Source organism: Pongo abelii, chromosome 4 (genome assembly GCF_028885655.2).
Source record: "Pongo abelii isolate AG06213 chromosome 4, NHGRI_mPonAbe1-v2.0_pri, whole genome shotgun sequence".
In the NCBI taxonomy this organism is placed as follows: Eukaryota; Metazoa; Chordata; class Mammalia; order Primates; family Hominidae; genus Pongo; species Pongo abelii.
In genome coordinates, this window is record NC_071989.2 from 14,351,734 (window position 1) to 14,377,768 (window position 26,035).

At 42.9% G+C, this 26,035-nt stretch overlaps 1 protein-coding gene across 1 annotated transcript in view; it reads right to left on the reverse strand.

Annotated features, from left to right (window-relative positions):
• Positions 1–25,762, reverse strand: part of DNAH5 (dynein axonemal heavy chain 5) — a 323,290-nt gene extending 297,528 nt beyond the window's left edge. Inside the window, exon 1 of the mRNA XM_024247511.3 lies at positions 25,536–25,762. Coding sequence (XP_024103279.2) covers positions 25,536–25,700 — 165 coding nt within the window. The 5' untranslated portion in view covers positions 25,701–25,762. The remainder of the gene's footprint in view (positions 1–25,535) is intronic.
• Between the last annotated feature and the right edge of the window lie 273 nt (positions 25,763–26,035).

The following is a 26,035-nucleotide window of genomic DNA, read 5'->3' on the forward strand; positions in this document are numbered from 1 at the left end:
GGTGAAACCCTGTCTCTACTAAGAATACAAAAAATTAGCTGGGCATGGTGGTGCACGCCTGTAATCCCAGCTACTTGGGAGGCTGAGACAGGAGAATCACTTGAACCCGGGAGGCGGAGGTTGCAGTGAGCTGAGATGGTGCCACTGCACTCCAGCCTGGGCAACAGTATCAAAAAAAAAAAATCTTGTTTAATCTTAAATAAGAATATTCAATAGGACTCTTCAAATAATGCCTACTTTTGCCTGTAGAAAAAAAATGAACATAGAGTCAAAAACTAGACAAACCCGTCACATGGAAACCCAAACCAAAATAGGATCAAATTCAAAGAAGCCACTTCATGGAAAGCCGCTAGGTGGTGAGCTTTCACCATCTTTGCCTGTTTAAAGGTTCACTCCCAGGTCGCCTCTGCTCTTATTTTGGTTGATAAGGATTTGCTATTTTGACAAACTGAAATTTACTATGCTATCATCTGAGAATTTAAGAAATCTGAAAATTCAAGAAGTAGAAAATCGTAGTATCATAGATAAAATAAAAGTGGAATGAATGTAAATTGTAGAGAATTGTTTAACTTACCCATCACTACACAAACTTTGATGCCACTGCCCCTTTGGTCTCCCCTTCTGGAGAGGGAGGCATTTGTATCACAGGATGTTTGAGGAGGGCTGTGGCTCTGTTGTACTTTAATTGGAAGGAATATGTGTTTTGGTTATGACAACCAAAACACCTTTTTTTTTGAGACAGAGTCTGGCTCTGGTGCCCAGGCTGGAGTGCAGTGGCATGATCTCAGCTCACTGCAACCTCTGCCTCCAGGGTTCAAGTGATTCTCCTGCCTCAGCCTCCACAGTAGCTGGGATTACAGGTGTGCACCACCACGCCTGGTTAATTTTTATATTTTTAGTACAGATGGGGTTTCACCATATTGGCCAGGCTGGTCTCAAACTCCTGACCTCAAGTGATCCGCCTGCCTCGCTCAGCCTCCCAAAGTGCTGGGATTACAGGCATGAGCCACTGCACCCAGCCCAAATTTTTTTTTTTTTTTTTTTGAGACAGAGTCTTACTCTGTCACCTGGGTTGGAGTGCAGTGGTGCGATCTCGGCTCACTGCAACCTCTGCCTCCCAGTTCAAGTGATTCTCCTGCCTCAGCCTCCCAAGTAGCTGGGATTACAGGCGCATGCCACTATGCCCAGCTAATTTTTTGTATTTTTAGTAGAGACGGGGTTTCACCATGTTGGCCAGGCTGGTCTCAAACTCCTGACCTTGTGATTCGCCCGCCTCGACCTCCCAAAATGCTGGGATTACAGGCGTGAGCCACCGCACCTGGCCCAAAAAATCTTTTAGAACAGCATTTCTGACATGCAGCGCGGGTACAGATGGAGGGTGTGTGGTAAGCAGGGTCACTGGAGACCCAAGAAAAGCAGAAAGAGCCGGGTAGTGGGGAACGGGTTGCTTGCAGAATGGGAAGTGAGGTGTAGGGATACTGTGATAACAACAGTGGGTGGAACTATTTCTTTCTAATGATTCATGTGAGGAAATATTTTACAAGAAAAAGTGCAGCTTCACAATAAGAAATCCATAAAATCATTTACTGGAGTGCTATACAATGAAATTCTATGCAGCCATTAAAAATGGTTTTGAAGAAGCATTTTAATTAAGTCGAAAGACGTTTATGATATGTTGTAAAATGAAAAAAAAATCAGGTCCCAAAAATGATCCAATTTTGTAAAAAAATAAATTTTTGTAATAAATAAATTACGTGTGCATACATGCAGAGGGAGACTTTTTTTTTTTTTTTTAGATGGAGTCTGGCTCTGTCGCCCAGGCTGGAGTGCAGTGGCGCGATCTCGGCTCACTGCAAGCTCTGCCTCCTGGGTTCACGCCATTCTACTGCCTCAGCCTCCCGGGTAGCTGGGACTACAGGCACCCGCCACCACGCCCGGCTAATTTTTTGTATTTTTAGTAGAGACGGGTTTTCACCGTGTTAGCCAGGATGGTCTCTATCTGCTGACCTCACAATCCACCCACCTTGGCCTCCCAAAGTGCTGGGATTACAGGCATGAGCCACCGCACCCGGCCGAGGGAGACTAATAGTGATTAATATTTCTGAGACTCAGAGGTAGACTTACAGATTTTTTTAATGTTCTTTTTCCTTGGTTTACTTGTCTTATTTTCAATCACTAGCATTACTCTATACCAGGCCCTGTTCTAAGCACTTCATAAATACTGACTCACTTAATGTTCACAACAGGCCTGCGAAGTAGGTACTATTACCATCCCCATTTTTATAGACTAAAACATTGAAGCACAGAGAGGTTAAGTGACCTACTCAAGGTCACACAGCTAATGAGTGGTGGAGCCGATTCAGACCCAGGAAGTCCGGCTCCAGCTTCTGTGCACTTAACTAATAAAACATGAGAAAAAGTAAATTAAAAGCATAAAGAAGAAGCAAGGAAGGAAGGATGGAAGGAAAGAAGAGAGGGGGGCAGGGATGGGGATAGGGAAGAGACTCACAAGAGAACAATACACAGTTGTTCTAAAAACTTTAAAAAATTGGGGCCAGGCGGCCGGGCACAGTGGCTCACGCCTGTAATCCCAGCACTTTGGGAGGCCGAGGCGAGTGGATCACGAGGTTAGCAGATCGAGACCATCCTGGCTAACACGGTGAAACCCCGTCTCTACTAAAAACACACACAAAAAGATTAGCCGGGCGCGGTGGTGGGTACCAGTAGTCCCAGCAACTCGGGAGGCTGAGGCAGGAGAATGGCATGAACCTGGGAGGCGGAGCTTGCAGTGAGCCGAGATCGCACCACTGCACTCCAGCCTGGGCGACGGAGCAAGACTCCATCTCAAAAAATTAAATTAAATTAAATTAAAAAACTGGGGCCGGGCACGGTGGCTCACCCCTATAATCCCAACGCTTTGGGAGGCCAAGGCCAGCGGATTGCTTGAGGTCAAGAGTTCGAGACCAGCCTGGCCAACATGGTGAAACCCCATCTCTACTAAAAATACAAAATTAGCCAGGCATGGTGGTGCGTGCCTATAATCCCAGCTACTCAGGAGGCTGAAGCAAGAGAATCACTTGAACCAGGGAGGCAGAGATTGCAGTGAGCCAAGATTGTACCATTGCACTCCAGCCTGGACAAAAAGACTGAAACTCCGTCTCAGAAAAAACAAGGAAAAGAAAAAATGTAACCAGAAAAAAGATAACATCGAAATATTTAACCCTAAATAAATTAACTGCACAGAGCCAGAAACATGCAAATAACACCTTTTAAATAAGAGGCAGTTTGGGGTTTTTTTCTAAAATCCCTCCCGCGGGCTGCTTCCCCTCTCAGAGCACAGTAGGTGTCAGGGGCTGAATTGACTTCTTGCCAGTTGCAAGTCTTGACTTTGTCTCTCTAGAGCATGCCCCAACCTGACTGGCATGAAAGCTCTAATTTTTCTTTTTAACTAGGTAAAAGAAAACCACATTGTGAAAAGAGGGAAAGGGAAAATGCCCAAGCTGAGAGCATAGCAAACCTTAAATGTCAGTCTGCACTGTTTAAAAACTTTGTCTCCTTCAAGACCAGAGAGCTGAAAGGGAATAAATGAAGTCCATTGAGGTCTATGGCAAAAAAGAAAACAGTTCAGGTGGACTAAGACAGCTGCCCTGCTTAGTACTGGGTTGAGAAACAAGATACGGGCTGAATCGTTCCCTTTGGACTAAATGCCTGTTTGTCAGACAGACCCAGACCCGAGGAGCCAAGGATAGGGATTAGGGGAAAGAAAGGAAGGAAAAGTGGAAGGAGGAGGAGGAACAGAAGGAGAAGGAGGAAAAGGAGGGGAGGAGGGGAGGGGAGGGGGGAGGAGGAAGAGGAGGAGGAGGAAAAGGAGAAAGAGGAGGAGGAGGGGGAAGAGGAGGAGGAAAGGGAGAGGGAGATTGTATACAAGGATGAGGAAGGAGTCAGGAGGAAAGAGGATTAATGGAGAAACAAGGGAGGAGGTGAAGACAGAACAGAGGTGTGAGGGGGAGCCCTTCATTTTCCTATGACTGAGGTTTACATTTTGAGAAAGGGGACACAAATATATCTTGAAAACCCATGTAGCCTAAAAACGGGAAGAGAACTATTTCTTTTTCTCTGTCCCTCAGCACAGACTTTAGGCAAAAATCTCCATCTGCGAAAGAGATAAATGTGTCTATCCCTTAAAAACAGGGTCAGGATTAAATTCTGTAAAGAAGTTTGAGTGTCATCTCTAACAAGCATGAAGCAAATCCTCCAGTACACGAAGCAGAATGAACGGACTTTTAAACAGTAATCTTCAGATAAATAAAGCTGGTACTAGACAAGAGACGAAGACAAAAACCCAAAGAGCTGCAAAGTAGCTTCACAAACTCACAGGGAATAAATCAAGGTTCCTCTTGCCCATTTGGCTTACAGTTTCCATTGAACAAGTACATTTTAAATAGTCAAGGATTAGATTGTCTTAAAATAATATTATTCATGTCACTGCAAATGCCAAGTCTTGTTCTTCAAAATCTCACTCTTCTGCCTCAATTGACTGATTCTTCCATCTCCTCCACAAGCATCCTAATCCCACCAAGCCTCAAACCCCCACAAAAAAACCACCATCGCCCCAGATCACCCACAAAATCCCACAAATCACATTTAAGAAATTCAGGAACAGACATAAGAATGAGAATGAAGGAAAATCCATGATCTCTCTTTTCAGAATTTTTGTATCACTTTCTTGTAAAGGTCATTTGTACCTAATTTTGCTTTGACCAAAATGGATAAAAATTTTAACCTGATTTCTTTGCACTTCCTAATTTACTAGTGATGTGCTGGGCCCTGTTTTATTTCACTTTGGTGCCAGTGGCCTAAAAACCTGACTTTAAAAGTCTAGTTTCCAGAAACTCCACTGCAAGAATACATTTTCATATCCAGGGGATCCCCTTGTAATGGAGTTGTACTTACATAACATATTTAATGAACAACAATCAAGTGATCGGCATTCCACTCTCCTCTAATGTCATTATTTCCCAATACTAAAAGGAGATCAAAAAGGTAAAAATACATTATTGGCCATTTTAAAATCTTTATAATAAGATTTAAGTTATTAGTTCACTGAGTATATATTTCCATACAGTTACCAAGACATAATTAAAACTCCCAAGGTGAAGTTTAATCAGCCTCTCCCCTCTTAAACCAATCCTCACTACAGAGACTGCTAGGCAGTGACCCAGTTACTTCTTCAGACGCCTTAATTAGTCCCAGAAACACCAAAGCTCTTTTTTGAGAAGTGGAAATCTATTTCTGTTATTCATTAACACCCTTAAAGCATATTCTGTGGCTATTAGACATAAGCCAATGAAAGGGCAATGGGAAGTCACAGACACAGAACATGATTAACATCCTCAATGAAGAGGCAATGGGTGTCCACTTTTTTCCTTAGCGATGCCCGTCTACGCATGCTTAGCTTTCCAATGGAGAATGCAGAATTCTAACATAGATAAAATTAGGATCCGAAGTCATTATGAAGTTAATGAACAAATGTAATCATGATGCAGATGCTCAACACATTCAGAAAGGAGTTAAATACTCTGAGTTTTTATTACTGTCTCTAAATTTTCTCTTTAAGCAGGTGGAACATATTTTAAAGATAAATGGAGTGGCTGGGAGGGATTCTCATTTTTAAGGTTCTAGGTCTAAGCAAGCCTGGAAAAAGGGGACCGAACACCCAAAGATTCTGAGATTAATTTTACCAGCTAAAAAAAACTCATATATTCTACCCCACTATACTATTACAAATATAACAAAATATAGATTACATAGAATTTAGAGTCAAGAAAAGATCATATGGTTAATATGTAAGTGTAGTTGCCCTATATGCTCAGCATTGACTTAGACATAATCGTAAATATTTCCTTAAGAGCTTAAGGGCATAAATAACGCGAATCCTATATCCCATCTTCCAAAAAGCTTCACATGCATGAGCACAGCTATAAAAAGAGACTGGCTTCGTGGGTGGTTGTGGAATCAGCTTGCCTAATGTACAGACATCCCCACGCAATGATAAAGCCAGAAATCGGTTGTAATGTGCTGGCTTCTTGAGATTAATCTGACCCAAACACACAGTCCACACCCTCCCCAAGACTTCAGCAGATCCCAGAGGGCTAAGGGTGCAAGATCACCTCCAGCTGTGACCTTCCTGAGGGAACCAGGTATATAATGCAACCCATTGCTCAAATTCCACGAAGTGATAAAGTGGCTTGTGAAGCCAGCAGACCTCCTCAGAGGTTGGAAGGACGAAGGCAATTTCCAGGTGAGCCTCAGGCATGCCTGCTGTCAGGCTGTCCTCTGCTCACCTCTGACCCGGGGGATCTTCCTATGACTCCTGCCCCGCACGCATCCCAGCCTCCGCCTGCATCCCAGCCTCCGCCTGCATCCCAGCCTCCGCCTGCAGGCTTCCCACTGCGCTTCCTCCCGCATGCCTCCATCTCTCTGCCTCTCAGCCACCCACCGGCTGGCCCTAAGATGGTGGTACTGCTATAAATCATTCTCCATGCTCACTCTGCCTTTGCCCCCAGGTCTTATCTCCTATCTCTCGTGACCTAACCAGAGTTCCCTCAGCCCCCAGCAAGCAAAGACAATTTCCTCCCCAAAAAGGAATTTTGCCATTGTGATCATGAATTATTTACGCTGACCTAGAAGAGTACTATCATCATTCTGTAAAGGCCAACGGTAGATATATTCAAGAAACGTAGACCTTAAAAATTACTACTATAAGCAACTTATAGTCTTACTACGCAAAATTACCTGACCTTGAAGAACAAAGATAAAAGAGTAGAATCCTGTTATAAAATGACTTATTATGCATTTCTGATATGAAAAGATACCTAAACCCTGACACAACTACTTACACTCAAAGCCTGACCTGACACAGAAAATAAGGTTATCTTATTCTTCAGTAGTATTGCTATAAAGGAGTCACACCATAGGTTGAATAGTCTCTTCTGCCCATAAGCTTAAACGGAAGGGGAACCCAGAAGCTGGTTGGAGATGAATGACCTCAATTTGAGAGCTCTTCACCCACCTCTTCCCCTTGGCTCTGAGCACAGATGCTCAGATTGCTGCTCACCTAATTTGTCTACTGCCATTACCGCATTTGCCTATAAAATTTCTTCCGCCTGCGTGGCTAGCTGTTCACCTGCTTAGGTTCACTGGGAACAGCTGCTTGTGTTCATTGCCACAATCCGTCTCCAGCAGCATCCATCCATCACACATGAGTTTCAGCAAACAAGAATCCACGCAAGCCAGAATACCCGTTCCAGGAGTTCAGGGTGGCAAGCTTGTCACAGACAGGACCTGGGGTGGCTGGTAGAGGCCAATTTGAGACTACACCCCACAATGACCCTTCCCATGCATTTGCAAGCCATAATAATCATATGCGTTTTTGTGCTGAGTCAGTTTTCATTTCTCATTTCATCTGTGTGGGTTTTTCAGCAGTGCTTGGCAAGCTTGTCTTCCCAATGAGGAGGCTGAGAACTAATGCCCCATTTTCAGTTTCTTCTTAAGTCTCCCACATTGCCACATGCAGTGCACCACATATACAGTAGCGGGCAATTACAGACAATGCCCTGATGTCCAAACCCCCAAAGTCAGCCCTCAGGATAATTGTGACGAAAGCCAAGTTAATCTTTAGCTCTTTTCTTCCATCCTTGTATCCTCTTTCTCCCTCCTGCTTCCCTCCTTCCATTGCATGAGCTTCCACGTCACCAGGGTAGCAACTGACTTAGGCCTAAGCGGGCTGCATCTCGATTTAGTGGGGCCTGAGGCTTATGCAAACTGAGGGGTCCATATTAAGAAAGAGAATTAGAAAATTATGAACACAAAGCCAGGTATTAAAGTGAATATTTACTTAGAAACAAAAAATAAAATATAACAAATTACAAATTTTTTAAAACTGACAACACAAAATCCAGGTTTAAAAAAAAAGTAGCAAAATGTTTTTATTAACTTCCTAAAAGACTTCCATATCAAATACACAGATGATACGGACAGATAATACACATAGATGGTATAGGTATATAGGTATGTTTTTGGCCACAAACTTTTTGACCCTCTCTTTATTCAACAACTTGGTAATATTTTCCAGAGTGAATACAACAATAATTTAGTCCTGCCTTCAGCAGAGTTGACTGGAACTTGACTTTTATAATGGAGAGATGGAATGCAAAAAACACACAACTTCACAGAGAGATGCATGGCTCTTTGCAGTACAGTTTACAGATTTGTACCCTACAAACACAGGAATTCTGATAAAGCCTATTCTACACAATTCCTACCATAAAGGAAGAAAGGTATGGTGTGTTTACAACTGTTATCACTGCATTATCAGAAATAGCCTGGACGGTAGAAAATTTCCGGTTTTGGTTGACGAGATTCCAATTTGCCACTTCGGGCACATCTGATGATTAAAGGTGTTTCCCATACACTGGCTTTCTGGCTTTCTGGCTCATGCATTTCAAAACTACTCTCTCCTCCACGGAGCACGTGCTTCCACGCCCCACCTTCTAATACTATTGCACTGGGCATCACATTTCAACAAGAATTTTGGAGGGACACAACACTTAAACCATAGCATTCTCCCGCCGCCCCCCTCACCCCAAATTCATGTCTTTCTCACATACAGAATACATTCATTCCATCCCAATAGTCCCAAAAAACTCTTAACTGGTTCCAGCTTCCACTTTAAAGTCTAATTCCCAAGTCTCATATCAATAGCATCTAAATCAGATGTGGGTGATATTCAAGGTATGATTCATGTGAACCTATGAAATCAAAGAAGGTATGTGCTTCCAAAATATAATTTTGGGACAGACATAGGATAGACATCCCCCCCTCCAAAAAGGAGTAATAGGAAAGAAGAAAGAAGTGACAGGACCTGACCAAGTCCAAAGTTCAACAGGGCAAACAACATTAAACCTTAAGGCTGACTCCATCTCCCACCTTCTGGTCACTCTGGGGCAGAGGTTAGACCCCCAAGGTTCTGGACAGCCTGGCCCCATAGCTTTGCTGGGCACAGCCCACAGGGCAGCTCTCACGGTTGGAGTCTTGTGCCTGCAGCCCTCTTAGGCTGGGGTTGCACACTGATGGCTCTATAATTCTGGGATCTCAGGGGCAGCCCCAATCCCACAGCTTCACTAGGCATTGCCCTAGCGTAGGCTGCCTGTGGTGGTCCCAACCCCACCGTTCTGCCAGGCATTGACCTACTGGGGACTCTCTGTGGTGGTCCTGCCCCTGCAGCAGTTCTCTGCCCAGACTCCAACACTCTCCAGGGCATCCTTTGAAATCTAGGTGGAGACAGCCATTCCCCCACAGCTCATGCACTCTGGGTACCTGCAGAGTTAGCATCATGAGGATATCACCAAGGTTTACCACTTTTTCTTTTGGAGGGGTGGCCCTAGTAGAGCCACATCCATGGTGTTCTCTCCTGAACATGTTTTCTCATTTTTTACAGGCTAAGAATTTTCCAACTTTTTAGGTTCTGCTTCCCTTTTGATTATAAATTCCATTTTTAATTTATTTCTCTCTTTTCCTATTTTATTATAAGAGTCAAGAGAAGCCACATCACATCCTCAACATTTGGCTTAGAGGTTTCTTCCACTAAATATTCTGCCTTCCACAAAACACTATGACACAAAAATAATTCAGCCAAGTTCTCTGTCACTTTATAATAAGGACGGCCTTTCCTCCAGTTTCCAATAACATATTCCTCATTTCCATCTGAGACCTCATCAAATGACCTGTACTATTCATATGTCTACCAACATTCTGTAGTCAAATCTCTACCCTTGAGCTATACCCCTCTACCAACATTCTGATCACAACCACTTAAGCAATCTCTAAAAAGATACAGGCTTTCTCTACAGCTCTCCTCTTCTACGCCCTCACCAGAATTATCCTTTATTTCCATTCATGGCAATGCAGACATTTTCTAGCCTGCTCCTCCAAACTCTGCCAGCCTCTGCCCATTTCCCTGTTCTAAAGCTGCTTCCACATTTTCAGGTATTTGTTACAGCAGCACCCCACTTCTGGTACCAATTTCTGTCTTAGTTCATTTGGGCTGCTGTAACAAAATACCTTAGATTGGATAATTTATAAATAATAAAAATATATTTCTCACAATTCTATTTTTTTTTTTTTGAGACGGAGTCTCATTCTGTCACCCAGGTTGGAGTGCCATGGCACGATCTCAGCTCACTGCAACCTCCACCTCCCAGGTTCAAGCAATTCTCCTGCCTCAGCCTCCCATGTAGTTGGGACTACAGGCATGTACCACCATGCCCAGCTAATTTTTGTATCTTTAGTAGAGATGGGGTTTCATCATGTTGGCAGGCTGGTCTTGAACTCCTCACCTCAGGTGATCCACCCGCCTCGGCCTCCCAAAGTGCTGGGATTACAGGCGTGAGCCACCATGCCTGGCCTATTTCTCACAATTCTAGAGGCTGGAAAGTCCAAGATCAAGATGCTGGCAGTTTCAGTGTCTGGCGAGGGCTCACTCTCTGTTCCATCCATGGCACCTTGTTGCTGCACCTCACATAGTGGAAGGGCTGATGGGACTAACAGACTTCCTTAAGCCCTTTATAAGGACATTACTCCCATTTATGAGAGCAGAGTGCTCACGACCTAATAACTTCTTAAAGGCCCCACCTCTTAATACTATTGCAGTGAGGATTAAGTTTCAACATGAATTTGGGGAGGGACACAGACATTCAAACAACAGAACTTTACTTTTGCAGATTTTACAAAAACACATGCCCATTGAACACATTGCTTGGCCCTTCCCATGTACGTGAAGGGCTCTGAAAGGCAAGCTTCAATAGCTCCAGTGTAAACCCAACTCTAGGCTACCTATTCTGAGTTGGGAAAGTGAATAACTTTTATTAAGTACCTTATCTCACCTTGTATTTTACATTTACTGACTCATTTTGTTCTAAACATTATCTTATGAGGAAAGTAACAGTTCTATTTTATAAATGAAAATGCCTAGCATATTTCTGAGAGGATAACAAAAAATAGTCCAAACAACTCTTGAAATGATTGTTTCTAGTGAGGGAGCTAGTGGGCAGGGCTGGGATAAATACATGTTTTGAATTGCACACACATTCATATTGCTTGAGAATTTCTTTTCTTTTTTCCCCATGCCACTGATTACTTCTTTTTTTTTTTTTTTTTCTTGAAACGGGGTCTCACTCTGTTACTCAGGCTGGAGTGCAGTGGCTCAATCTCAGCTCACTGCAACCTCTGCCTCCCAAGTTCAAGCGATTCTCCTGCCTCAGCCTTCCGAGTACCTGGGACTACAGGCACGCGCCACCAAGCCCAGCCAATGTTCCTACTTTTAGTAGAGACGGGGTTTAGTAATGTTGGCCAGACTGGTCTCAAGCTCCTGACCTCCAGTGATCTGCCCGCCTTGGCCTCCCAAGGTGCTGGGATTACAGGCGTGAGCTATGGTGACCGGCCTGCCATTAATTACTTTTTAAAATTTTATTTTACTGTAGTAAGAACATTTAACATGAGATCTACCCTCTCAACAAATTTTCAAGTATACATTATTGCTAACTATAGGTACAACATTGTACAACAGATCTCTAGGGCTTACTCATCCTGTTTAACTGAAACTTCATGCCCATTAATTAACAACTCCCCACTTTCTGCTCCCCCAGCCCCCTGGCCACCACCATTCCACTCTTTGCGTCTATGAATTTGAGTATTTTAGATACCTCATCTAAGTGGAATCATGCATTATTTGTCTGCGACTGGCTTATTTTACTTAACATAACCTCTTCAAGGTTGTTGCATATTACAGAATTTCCTTCATTTTAAAACTGAATAGTATTCCATTGTATGTATACAGCACATTTTCTTTATCCAGCCGTTGATGGACATTTAGGCTGTTTCCACATCTTAGCTATTGTAAATACAGCTGCAATAAATATGAGAATGCTGCCATCTCTTTGGGATCCTGATTTCAGTTCTTTTGGATAAATATCCAGAAATGAGGGGTGGCTGGATCATCTGGTAGTTGTATTTGTTAATTTTTTGAGAACCTCCATACTGTCTTCGGTAGCAACTGCAGCATTCTGCATTTCTACCAACAGCGTGCAAGGGCTCCGGGATTTCCCCATCTTTCCAATACTCGCCCTTTGTTGTTGCTGTTGTTTTATGATAGCCATCTTGACAGGTGTGTGGTAACACCTCCTTGAGGTTTTGACTTTTAGATTAAAAAACAATTTATCATGTATTTTAAAGGGAAAAAGAATTCACACTAACAGAGAAATTACTGATAATAGGTTCATGCATCATAATACTGTTATGGGTTGTCCCATCAAAATATATTTGGAAACCCTGACCACCCCCAAAGTACTTCAAGGTGTGGCCTTCTTTGGAAATACGGTCTTTGCAGATTTAACCAAGTTAAGATGAGGTCACTAGAGTGGGCTCTATCCAATCTGACTGGCGTCCTTCTGAAAAGAGGAAAGCTGGACAGAGACAAGCACAGAGGGAAGGCAATGTGAGGACACGGAGAAAACAGCCATGTGACTGGAGTGATGCAGCTAGGAGCCAAGGAACACCTGGGGCCGCCAGAAGCTAGGAGCAAGGCCTGGAAAAAGCCTTCAGAGTGAGCACGGCCCTTGCCAACACCTGGATTTCAGCTCCTAGCCTCCAAACTGTGAGAGAATAAGTTTCTGTTGCTCTATGCCACCCAGTTTGTGGTAATTTAGTGCTGCGGCCCTAGAAAATGAATATGTTTCTCTCATGATAGTTATATGATGAGCATTTTTTTAATGTTTGTTGGCTGCTTGTATGCCTTCTTTTGAGAAGTGCCTGTTCATGTCCTCTGCCCACATTTTAATGGAGTTACTTATGAAATACCATCTCATACCCATCAGAATGGCTTTTGTTAAAAAGCCAAAAAAAAAAAAAAAATGGATGCTGGCAAGGCTGCAGGGGAAAAGGGAATGCTTATTAGAATGGGAATGTAAATTAGGCCAGCCACTGTGGAAAGTAGCCTCGTGATTTCTCAAAGAACTAAGAAGTTAACTATCATTCAACCCAGCAATCCCATTACTGAGTATATACCCAAAGGAAAATACATCATTCTACCAAAAAGAGACATGCACTGGTATGTTCATTGCAGCACGGATTCACAATAGCAAAGACATGGAATCAACCCAGGTGCCCATCAGTGGTAAACTGGATAAAGAAAATATGGTGCATACACTCCATGGAATACTACATAGCCATTAAAAAGAATGAAATCTGTCCTTTGCAGCAACATGGATACAGCTGGAGGCCATTATCCTAAGCAAACTAACACAGAACAGAAAACCAAATATTGCATGTTCTCACTTATAAGTAAGAGTTAAACACTGGGTACACGTGAACATAAAGATGGGAACAATAGACACAGAGGACTACTCGAGGGGAGAGAGAAGGAGAGGACAAGCGCTGAAAAACTATTTGTTAGGTAATATGCTCAGTACCTGGGTAAAGGATTCATTCATACTCCAAGCCTCAGAATCACACAATATACCTCTGTAACAAACCTGCACCTATCCCCTAACTCTAAAATAAAAGTTGGAAAAAAAGAAAAGTAATGCAATTATCTTCCCTTGAGATACTTAGTGATTTTTTGTTTTTTTTTGTTGTTGTTGTTGAGACAGAGTCGGAGTCTCGCTCTGTCGTCCAGACTGGAGTGCAGTGGTGTGATCTCGGCTCACTGACAACTCCGCCTCCTGGGTTCATGCCATTCTCCTGCCTCAGCCTCCTGAGTAGCTAGGACTACAGGCGCCCACCACCACATCCAGCTAATTTTTTATATTTTTAGTAGAGACAGGGTTTCACTGTGTTAGCTAGGATGGTCTCGATCTCCTGACCTCGTGATCCGCCCTCCTTAGCCTCCCAAAGTGCTGGGATTACAGGCATGAGCCACTGTGCCCAGTCTAGTTTTTTTTTTTTTTTTTTTTTTTTTTTTAAGGATACTTTATAACTGAAAGGGATGACTTTAGTTTGGTAAAATTTGAAGCAAAAGAGAAGCTGAGGCACCAATCACACCCTATACAGACAGCTAAGCACATTGTGTAAGGCAGATGCTGCCCACCACTCAGCGCATTAGAGAGTTTCACGCACGCACCATCAAAGCCAGAATAAAGCAATAAGCCCAATGGGGATCCAACCCTTTGCTGGTGTGAATTTTTTTTTTTTAGACAGCATCTTGCCCTGTCGCCAGGCGGGAGTGCAGTGGTACAATCTCAGCTCACTGCAACCTCCACCTCCCAGGTTCAAGTGATTATCCTGCCTCAGCCTCCTGAGTAGCTGGGACTACAGGTGTGCACCACCATACCCAGCTAATTTTTGTATTTTTAGTAGAGACGGGGTTTCACCGTGTTAGCCAGGATGGTCTCAATCTCCTGACCTCGTCATCCGCCTGCATCGGCCTCCCAAAGTGCTGGGATTACAGGCTTGAGCCACCGTGCCAGGCCATGAATTTTAATATCTTTGGCTATTCGTACAATACTGAAAAAAATCAGTTAGAAAAAACGATTCAGATGCATAGTTCTAGTGAAGTGCATATGTGTATCTTTTCATGGGTGCACATCTGAAGAGATCATTATGTTTGGGGAGTTTTTCTGGCTATCTGATGTTTTTATGTTTTTTTCTAAGGTTAAACATTAAACACATAAATGTACTTTTAAAGTTGACAATATCAAAAAATTGGAAAAATTTTGAGGCTGAGTTTACATAATTCTAAAACCGGATCAACTTGACTAAATTTAGTAACTTCAATGAGAAAAAAAAAATGAAGTTTATTTATTTGGTTTGTCTGGCAAAACAATATGTGTTTGAATAGTATTCTGTAAACAATGTTTAATCATCAAGATATTACTATTATAAATATAGATCCATATTTTCAAAATACACAGATACATACACACACAGTAGCTTAAAAAAAACAAGTATTTTTGTTTAGCAGATCAAAAGTTCCCACTAATGCTAGAAATTTGCAATGTCTAATAAAAGAATTTGAGTTTACTTTTTTAAAAAGATTTTTCTTAATTTTAGGATCTACTTCTTGATATAATCTTTCAAGTGTACTTACTTTTTATTAATAAATATATATATATTTATATTTGTTCAGAAAAGCCACTTTGGCAGAAATCAAAGAACAACCATAAGTTCTGCTTATAAGAACAAAATCATTTTAAAGAACAAAACACAACTATGATAGTAATTGAAAACTGAGCAATAGATGTCTTTTTTGATAAACAAAAGAATGTACAACTTAAAGTTCCAGTTGATACAGCACCTGGATGCTTTGAAGCAAAAAGGTTTCGTTTTTTATGACTAGCATTTTTATAGCATTTCTGATAGTCACCTAATAATAGAAATACATCATTCTCATTGTCCTTTTTCATTTTGTCTTAATAGCAGTAAATTAATCTAACTGATCTATTTCTATAAATTGTATTCTTGCTATTAATTATAAATCTGAAGAAGAAAACATCAGAGTTACATATAAAATTCTTAAAAATGTTTCTACTTGATAATAAATATTCCCTTACCAAAAAAGTTTGGGCCTGGGAGAATTTCATTTCTTGTTTTTTGATTGTGAAGAAAATGCATGTGCATTTTTCATCCTGTATTGATTTGAATATAGAGATTCACTTATAATGTGAGCAATACTTTGACTTCTTTGGTAGGTAAGATCGAATGGCAAATTAAAAGCCACTTAAGAGATTACCATTAGCCCCTGTCAGAAAGAAGACAAATTAGTCCTTCCTCCCTCTCACCTTTCTCTCATACTCCATTCATGACTTCTGAGGCAGAGAGTAGTTCCAAAGATGGCCACAAAAACATCCCATCCCACATGCTCGTCCTTCAGTGTGAGCTTGACATTCTTCCCATTGAGACGTGCGGTCTCCACTTCTCAATGCGGAGTGGAGGAGAGACTGTCACTGCTTTGACAAATAGATTACAGCGGAAGTGACTTCCAAGTCTGGGTCATAAAAGTGATGCGGCCAAGCCTTGCTCTCCAGAATACTTTCTCTTTGAAGCTTTCAGCCACCATGAAAGCAGCCCACTGCCCTGAGGCTGCCCTGCTGGGAGCAGGTCCAAAGTGACCCACGTGAAGACACCACGTGGAGCTGTCTGAGATTACACAAAGAGAGAGAGGTGCTGGATCAGCCCCAGCTATTCCAGCCTCCCAAGCCCCACAGGAGAGACCCCCATGCCAGAACCACCCAACTCATCCCTTCCCCAGTTTCCTGACCTATGGAAATCGGAAGAGAGAATACAATGATTGTTGCTATTTCAAGCCACTAACTTTGGGAGTAATCTGCTGTGCAGCAATGACATCAAGAACAAGCTCCAACTTTCTGGAACTTCCTCTTTCACTTGAAAAGAAATGCTTCGAATATTGCTGCTTCGTGTCTGTTTAAATATCTTTCATTGTGAAACAGGGCCACAAAATCTAGGTTAAGAGTCCCCCTGGCCCAGCTGTTCCTTATCTGAAAGAGACAAAGAGAGGAGAATCCTGTGAAACGTAAGGCCATGTGGAAAGCAAAGGGAGAGATCAGTTACAGCCACCTTTCTCTGATGAGCTGCAGGCTAGCTAATTAAAGGCTTTTGCTGCCTATACCAGAGAGGAGAAAGAAGTTTTAAAAGGCTTGAGTACCAAACAACAGAGTTGTTTTGAAATCCAAGCAATGTGGAGTCAGAAAGGCCCAGGAGTTAAAGAACAAGGAGTCCTTTTCTATTCCCTTTTTCCTATTAATAATGCATCTTGCGTTGCAAAAGTTATCAATACCCAATGGCAGCAGCACACTGTGGTGCAAAGGTCTGGGTTTCATCACTGCACTTACAAGCTGTTTGACTTTGGGCAAGCCACTTAACTTCTTTGAGCCTCTGCATTTTCATCACTGAAATGAAACCACCACACTTACTCTGTGAGGTGAAAGGAAACTGCACATGTATGTAGCATGCATAGCACAGAGCAGGCCTTCAGAAATTATGACTACTTTTCCATCTTTCTTTTCTAGTATTGGTTCTGCTGCTCATTAGCTGTGTGACTTTAGAAAACTGACTTAACCTCTCTGAGCTTTGGTTTAAACTGTGAAATGATGGGTTCATCTAAATAGCCTCTCCATCTCCTTTATTATTTACTTCCTTAGATTTCTGCAATCACCTCCTAACTTGTCTCTCCCTCTCTTGTCCCATCCTGTCTCAAACCATCCCACGCATGCTTCCAGGGCCACCTTGGGACTCAGGAAGGCAGCTCAGATTTCAAGGATAAGTCTCAAAACTCAGCACACGAGCCTCTTCATGATGGGACTTGAAAGTCCCTCTGCAGCCTCAGCCTCAACATCCTTCTATGACTCTTCCCCACCCCAGCTGCACCAAACCACTCAGTCCCCCACCAGTGGCAAGCCCTCTATTCCTTTGCCAGCCCCCTCCCCTTTGCCACATTGTTACCTTCCATTTCAGCATCTAGCCTCAACTCAAGCATCGCCTTCCAGAAAGCCCTCTTTGACCCTCCCAGGCAGGAGTCTGTTCTCCAACTTTCTATGACAAAAACAGTCCAGTGAATGCTTCCAACCTAGAACTTAACATAATGATTGAAATGGCCTCTCTGTTTCTTCCAGCTCAGTTCTACCCTCGCTGAGGGCAGGTACTTGTCCATCTTTCATCTCATTATCTTCAACATCACAGGAACACAAAAATAAAGGTTTGTTGGACACAGAATGCTGAGCAAACAACACACTTAACTGCTGTTGTGCCTGTGTTCAAAAATTCACACCACTTCAGCTCCTTCAGGGGTTAACAGAAAAAGCGTCCGCACCACCAAGTCAATCCTAAGCCAAAAGAACAAAGTTAGAGGCATCACGCTACCTGACTTCAAACTATACTACAAGGCTACAGTCAGCAAAACAGCATGGTACTGGTACCAAAACAGAGATACAGGTCAATGGAACAGAACAGAGCCCTCAGAAATAATGCCGCATATCTACAACTATCTGATCTTTGATAAACCTGAGAAAAACAAGCAATGGGGAAAGGATTCCCTATTTAATAAATGGTGCTGGGAAAACTGGCTAGCCATATGGAGAAAGCTGAAACTGGATCCCTTCCTTACACCTTATACAAAAATTAATTCAAGATGGATTAAAGACTTAAACGTTAGACCTAAAACCATAAAAATCCTAGAAGAAAACCTAGGCATTACCATTCAGGACATAGGCATGGGCAAGGACTTCATGTCTAAAACACCAAAAGCAATGGCAACAAAAGCCAAAATTGACAAATGGGATCTCATTAAACTAAAGAGCTTCTGCACAGCAAAAGAAACTACCATCAGAGTGAACAGGCAACCTACAGAATGGGAGAAAATTTTCGCAACCTACTCATCTGACAAAGGGCTAATATCCAGAATCTACAATGAACTCAAACAAATTTACAAGAAAAAAACAACCCCACCAAAAAGTGGGCGAAGGACATGAACAGACACTTCTCAAAAGAAGACATTTATGTAGCCAAAAAACACATTAAAAAATGCTCACCATCACTGGCCATCAGAGAAATGCAAATCAAAACCACAGTGAGATACCATCTCACACCAGTTAGAATGACAAACATTAAAAAATCAGGAAACAACAGGTGCTGGAGAGGATGTGGAGAAATAGGAACACTTTTACACTGTTGGTGGGACTGTAAACTAGTTCAACCATTGTGGAAGTCGGTGTGGCGATTCCTCAGGGATCTAGAACTAGAAATACCATTTGACCCAGCCATCCCATTACTGGGTATATACCCAAAGGACTATATATCATGCTGCTGTAAAGACACATGCACACGTATGTTTATTGCGGCACTACTCACAATAGCAAAGACTTGGAACCAACCCAAATGTCCAACCATGATAGACTGGATTAAGAAAATGTGGCACATATACATCATGGAATACTATGCAGCCACAAAAAATGATGAGTTCATGTCCTTTGTAGGGACATGGATGAAATTGGAAATCATCATTCTCAGTAAACTATCGCAAGGACAAAAAACCAAACACCGCATGTTCTCACTCATAGGTGGGAATTGAACAATGAGAACACATGGACACAGGAAGGGGAACATCACACTCTGGGGACTGTTGTGGGGTGGGGGGAGGGGGGAAGGATAGCATTAGGAGATATACCTAATGCTAAATGATGAGTTAATGGGTGCAGCACACCAGCATGGCACATGTATACATATGTAACAAACCTGCACATTGTGCACATGTACCCTAAAACTTAAAGTATAATAATAACAAAATAAAAACAATTATAATAGCTGTATAATAAACAAACAAACAAAAAAAAACAGACTTTGGACATCCTAACTTGCATCAGCTGATGAGAAAAATCTTCAAAATGCAGCACCTGAATGTGTTCCTTTTAAGTCATCATTGCACAATTGATAAGTTTTGGTAAAAGACTTTTTGAAAGACCAAAAATATGGTGTTTTATTTTTCTTCCTTATATTCTGGAATTTGCATTTTAAATTCACATCCACAATCAGCTTTGTGTCTTAAAGGACGAAACTCCATGAACAAAAGCACACAGATAATTTTCTAGCATGGAAAAGGCTGAGAATGATTCTGAGGGGAAATGGAAAAATAGACAGGGTAGGAGGGAGCGTCCCACACCTGAGAGCCAGACAGGGCTGGCAGAATGAAGGAGGCAGCCGGAAGGCAAAATCAGCAGGGACAAGGGACCCAGCCTCTTGGGGATCACTCCCAGGGGAGCTTATTCCATTCCTCAAGTCCTGATTCCTGCAGCCCCCCGTTCCAAACCCACCCCCCCTTGCAGACCCACACCTTTTGTCTTGCTTCTTCCCCCCCTCCAACACCTCCCCACACCCAACCCTGGCGTTGTGTTCCCATCACCCACTATTCAAAAAGATGAAGTGACCAAGAGTCCAGACCTTCGCTCTGAATGACTTGAGTTTCAGTTCATCCCTGACATATACTTGCTGCCTGCCCTTGAGCCAACCTTGAGCTTTAACCTCTTTGAGCCTCAATTTTCCCACCGGTAAAATCCAGTTTACATACCAGCACGAGGCTATAATAGGTATTAACTGAGATGATCTGGGCAAACTGTTTAGCACAGTATGGTAGTCAACTCAGGATGCCATAACAAAATCCCATAGACTTGGTGCTTAAATACAAGAAATTTGCTTTCTCACAGTTCTGGAAGCCGCAAGTCCAAGATTAAGGTTTGGTTTCTTCTGACGCCTCTCTCGTTGGCTTGCAGATGGCTACCTTCTTACTGGATCTTCACATGGTGACCCCTCGGTCTCTGTGTGTCAGGTTCTAATCTCTTCTTACAAGGACACCGATCATCTCGGATTGGAGCCCACGCATAAGACCTCATTTGACCTTAACTACCTCTTTAATGGCCCTATCTCCAAATACATTCCAAGATACTGGGGATTTAGGAATTCAACGTACAAACTTGGAGAGGGCATAATTTAGCCCATAACACATAGTAAGCACTTATGCTGTGGTACTTACCAAACCCGCCTTGTCAGTTACAATGCTGATGTCCTTTTACTAAATTCTAAATGCTGTGGGCTGACAGGAGGGCTTGGTCTTTTTTATTCTCTCTTATTGATGATCACCCAGGCCCTATCTGGTCCTCGGCCCTGGCTGCAGCAGCATCTCCTCCTGCCTCCTGCTGCTGCCTCCACAATAAGCTCCACTCCGAGCCTCCAATGGCCTTGGGTCTTCTCAGAAGTCATTTCTTCTGGCTGGATGGCTCTGTTCCTCCTCTGGCCTCTCCTGGTCTCTTTCTGGATGTGGACCAGGCCCTCCACGCCCTCTCCATAGCCCCACAAGGCTGTCAGCTCCACCCAGGCGAGGACTCTTGTCTGTTTCTTCCCTGACATATCCTCAGCCCCAACACAGTTTGTGATACACGGTTGATCTTCCTTTGGGGAACATTGCTAGAGTCAGCAATGACACCGTTCTCTGAGCTAGGCCTTGCCCAGTTCTTTGTAATGAACAATCAGATGGACATCTCAGGACACCACTGCATCACAACCTCTTTCATTGTGTAGCCAACAGGCTAAACAGTGTTCAGAAATGATCCACAGAGCTTTCAGCCTTCCAAGAGTATGACTTTATTTTTTTTTCCAATGTCCAAGCAGTCCAGAAAAGTCACACCCACTCCCTGGGGTGGATACAGAGCTGAGGCCACATCCCCACAGCCAAGCCCTGCTGGCCCAATCTGGAAGCTGCTTCAAAAAAGAAAGATATTCTCATATTCTGACTCTTTGTGTTACCTCCTCAGAGCAGAAATGACGACCTATGGGAGTCTGATCATAATTCTATTACCCCATCTGGGATAGGTACAATGGCAGGCTTTCTCTATTAAATAGACATTAAAATAGCATAAGCTTTGGACAGATTCCTCATAAGAATCTGACAATTATCACATGTGCACTCTCCTTTCCCAATACACTGACTCCATCTCCTGGAAGGCAGGACACTGATCTTGCTGTAAGTTACCCAAAAACAGTGGACAGCAGTCACAATTTGTTCATCTCATTTGGTCCTCACAAAAAAGAGGGGAAGCATCATTAATTGTGTAATGAATGTTAGGAGAGCTCCAGCGTCCTAAAGGGGAATTCAAAAAAAAGGTCTGTCAGAAAGCATGCAGTATGTAGGCCAGGTGCGAGGGCTCATGCCTGTAATCCCAGCACTTTGGGAGGCCGAGGTGAGTGGATCACCTGAGGTCAGGAGTTCGAGACCAGCCTGGCCAACAGGGCAAAAACCTGTCTCTACTAAAAATACAAAAATTAGCCAGGTGTATGGCACATGCCTATAACCCCAACTACTCGGGAGGCTGAGACAGGAAAATCACTTGAACCCAGGAGGCAAAGGTTGCAGTGAGCCGAGATCACGCCATTGCATTCCAGCCTGGGCGATAGAGCACGAATCCGTCTTAGAAAAAAAAAAAAAGAAAGAAAGAAAAAAGAAAAGAAAAGAAAAGAAAGCATGCAGTATGTATTTTAGAAGGAAGGAAAGAAGGAAAAAGAGGATGAGGGAGAGGGAAAGAGGAAGAAATGAGGGAGGGAGGGAAGGAGGAGGGGATGGAGGGAGAGAGAGAAGAAGAGATGAATGAAGGAAGAAAGAGGGAGGGTGGCCAGGTGCGGTGGCTCATGCCTGGTAATTCCAGCACTTTGGGAGGCCGAGGCGGGTGGGTTACTTGAGCCCAGGAGTTCGAGACAAGCCTGGGCAACATGGTGAAACCCCATCTCTACTAAAAATACAACCAAGTAGCAGGGCTTGGTAGCAGGCGCCTGTGATCCCAGCTACTCAGGAAGCTGTGGTATGAGAATCGCAGGAAAATCGAGAATTGCTTGAACCCTTGGAGGTGGAGGTTGCAGATTGCACTACTGCACTCCAGCCTGGGCGACAGAGCGAGACTCTGTCAAAAAAAAAAAAGAAAAACAAAAACAAAAGAGGGAGGGCAAAGGTGGAGAAGGAAGGAAAAATGGAGGAAGAAAAGAAGAAAGGGAAGGTCATATTCCCCAGAGCCTTTCCACAGTACTTTAAACATAGTAGGTACTTAATAAGTATTTATGGAATTGAACTGAACTGCCCAGGTATCTGTAATACCATTTTCTCAACTCCAGCCTCACTTTCTAAGCATTTTCTCTAGAGAGAGGTAAATAGAAAAAGAAAGCATTCATTCCACCAGTTCTATGCCCTTCACCCCACGCATCGGGCCTGGCCACGGGCCGGGCCTGCCCCTGCAAGGACAGGACAAACTGATCCATGTCCTGTCTTGAAGCTGGTTTCCTGGCAGGACTGTAACTCAACATTCTGGGAAATACAAATATCCCTGGTAGGTAACTCACTCTTGAGTTGAAGCCGTTGGTTTTTATTCATAAACAAAGTAATGAGTGAGCAGTTGCTCAACTCTTTTTTTGTCTGTTTGTTAAAAGAAAGGCCATAAGAAGCAAAGCCAAATGCAAACAGAACAGAGGTATAAATAAACAGCCACTCTGGTGAGTGCCAGGAAAGAGCTTAGCGTGACTAAAGGAGAAAATGTAACAGGTAAACTTCCTCCTAGCATTTCTTATGCAGCAGGAACCAATTCCTCGAAATAGCCATACTCACTGTATCCTTTTCCCAATACTGAGACAAGCCTTGGCCACACCATTACCAGGCACCTGGGGAAAACAAACACAAGGGACCCTGCCTTCCTGCGAGAATTGAACATTCTGTGAAAGTGACATTTCAGGGATGCAACAATTTCTACACCTTCTATTTGCTTGAATGTCTATTTGCTTCTATCTTTTCTAAATAATATAACCACAAAAATCCATATTTGCAGAAGGCATAATAAATTATTAGGGCTACCAAAATCCTTCCCAAATCAATCTTGGACTAGGGGCACTAACCTGCCAATGATGAGGGTTAAGAAAATCATGCAGTACAGGAAACAGAGGAGGACTGGGCCACAGGTTTGTTTCATGATTGCTGGTCTTCACTTTGATCTGCACATGCTCATTTACTACCTTCTACCATACTTCCAGCTTAAGTAAAATGGGGATTGCTTACTTAGCTGGGGAGAGCAAGAGTTGTAAAACAGTGTTTACAAAGATGTGACCCGAGTGAACAGAAAACCGAAAATATTTACCAAAGGATGCTAAGTGTGTCTTAGGAGAAGAATGTTGTGCAAACATTTTTGAGGTCACTATTCTTTATAATTTTTTTCTAACTATAAATTATGTATGTATAAAATCTGTATATTCATTATAGAAATGTTAAAAATAAAGAAAATTAAAATCCTCTTTAATGCCACTAGCCAGAGATAATCAGCATCAATATTTTGGTGTATGTCCTTTTATTCTGCTTTCTATAGCTATTTATATACCGTTTTTATTTCCATAAAATTGGAACCTATTGCTTCAATAATTTACTTTTTTCACTCATTAATTGTAAACATTTTCCCATGTTATTAAACATTTTCCAGTAATACTTGGAGGGAGGGGAGAGGTCTTTGCAAATTTAATAGATGAAAAGAGGTATATCAATTTAACTTCCTAGTTTACTATGGAAGTTAAATAAGAGATATTTGATAATTTTCAAGTTCTTTAAGTTCAACTTGAACAGACCAAGAGAAAATTAGAGGCAAAGAGCATAGCGCTGAAACCTGAAAACAAGCATAATTAATAAAATATAAGAACCCAGATGAAAGCTAATAGACATGCTTTATATCCTTAAAGGGGAAAACTTGGTAAATTTATGTAAGATTTTATTATATATGGATTTAAAATTAAGATATAGAAAATAGTCATTGGTTTACTGGTATTAGAAGTAACAATGTCATCTGTCATTTCAGGGTCACCATTTTCTTTGACAGAAAATGAGAACAGTCACTTGAAATACTAAAAAGAGCTAACGAGTATGTCTTCAATAAACACAAAATATAGTGAAAATTCCAAGTATTTATAACATAAATTATATGAAAATAAGAATATTAATATGGGTCTACCATAAAAGGATACACACAAAAATAAAAGCCAATTTTGAGCAAGGTAAATATTTACAGAGAGGAGGAAAACGCTGAAGTATTATTTGCATAATCTAGATACATTGCTCTTAATTCAACAAGTATAAATTTATATCTTTAAAATCATGACAAAGGGCATATTTTATCGATTAGCATAATAGATCCCTACAGTTATATGACTATAGTGTACCTGATGAAAATATATATAAATGCAATCGTCCTTGAAGATATATGCAAAAACAAGTACTGTACTTGGATTATTCTTCATTCCACAATATTCACTTGAAAAAAAAAAAAGGGCCAGACTAACGAAATGAAAGCTGATTTAAATGTACAGCGTGCGTTTCCAGCTGCACCTGCTGCGATGCGCACCGAGGCAAATGTAAGAGACAGAAAGAACCCACCCAGCCGGGCTTTCTCTGCACACCGTACCCCTCCCTCTCTCCAGGGGAACTAAACATTCGCTTTTGTCCAAACCCGAAGGCTAATGAGAGCTGGTAACAGCCAACAAACAACAGACACAAAAGCGACCTTCGCCACACCTGGATATCTCTGATGCTCGCTATAGGACAATGGGTGGATTGGGTCCACGTCGCAGACAACCAATGGCCCTTTTAGCAGCAAGAGGAAGAGGAGGAAGCCCCTGAACTCAGTGCGTTTTGCATTTTGGGGTGCCCTGGTGGGCGTGATTGACAACTACCACCTGGGAAAAAAACGTCCAAAATTCCAGAAACAGCAATCCCAACCCTAAAATGTCAAGAAAGTGCTTTTGGCCCCCAGACTCTGAAAACCCCGGACCACAAGCCGAGCCCCTCCCTGGCCTCTGCCGCCAACCCCGCGAGCCAGGGAACACCGGGCCGCTCGGCCGCGCATGCGCCGCGGCGGCCCTGGCCGGGCGTGGAAGCCGCGTGGCCCGAGCGCGCACAGTACCAGCTTGTCCATGGCGCCGTGCGGAGGCGCTCCGCTGGGACTCGTAGCGCTCCCCCGGTGCAGGGAGGACCCCGCTGCAGCCGCCGCGCCCTGCCCTCGTCTGCTCTCCGGTGTCCGCTCAGGCCGCCAGGCTCGCCGGCTGTTTGCTGCTCCTGCCGTCGCCATGGCGACGGGCAATGCTCCGCCTGGGCCTGGCCACCGCCCCTCCCGCGGCGCGGCGCTTCCCGGGCTGCGGCTCCCGAGCTACTTGCACGCTCGGTGCCGGCTCCGGTTCCGGGGAAGCCCAGAGCTTCCGGCCTGCCACGGGGCCCCAGATGCCGTTTCTTGACTATTTTCCATTAGGTTTCTCTTAGCTCTCCCCTGATTGTTTAGCATTTGTTTGAACGTGCAATTTTGAGTGTTTCTAGCTTTAGAAGGAAAAAATAATTCAAAATGAAATTTAGAAGATTTCAACATTAATTCGCACAGTCTTGATTATTAGTCTTAGACTGTAAGTTTTA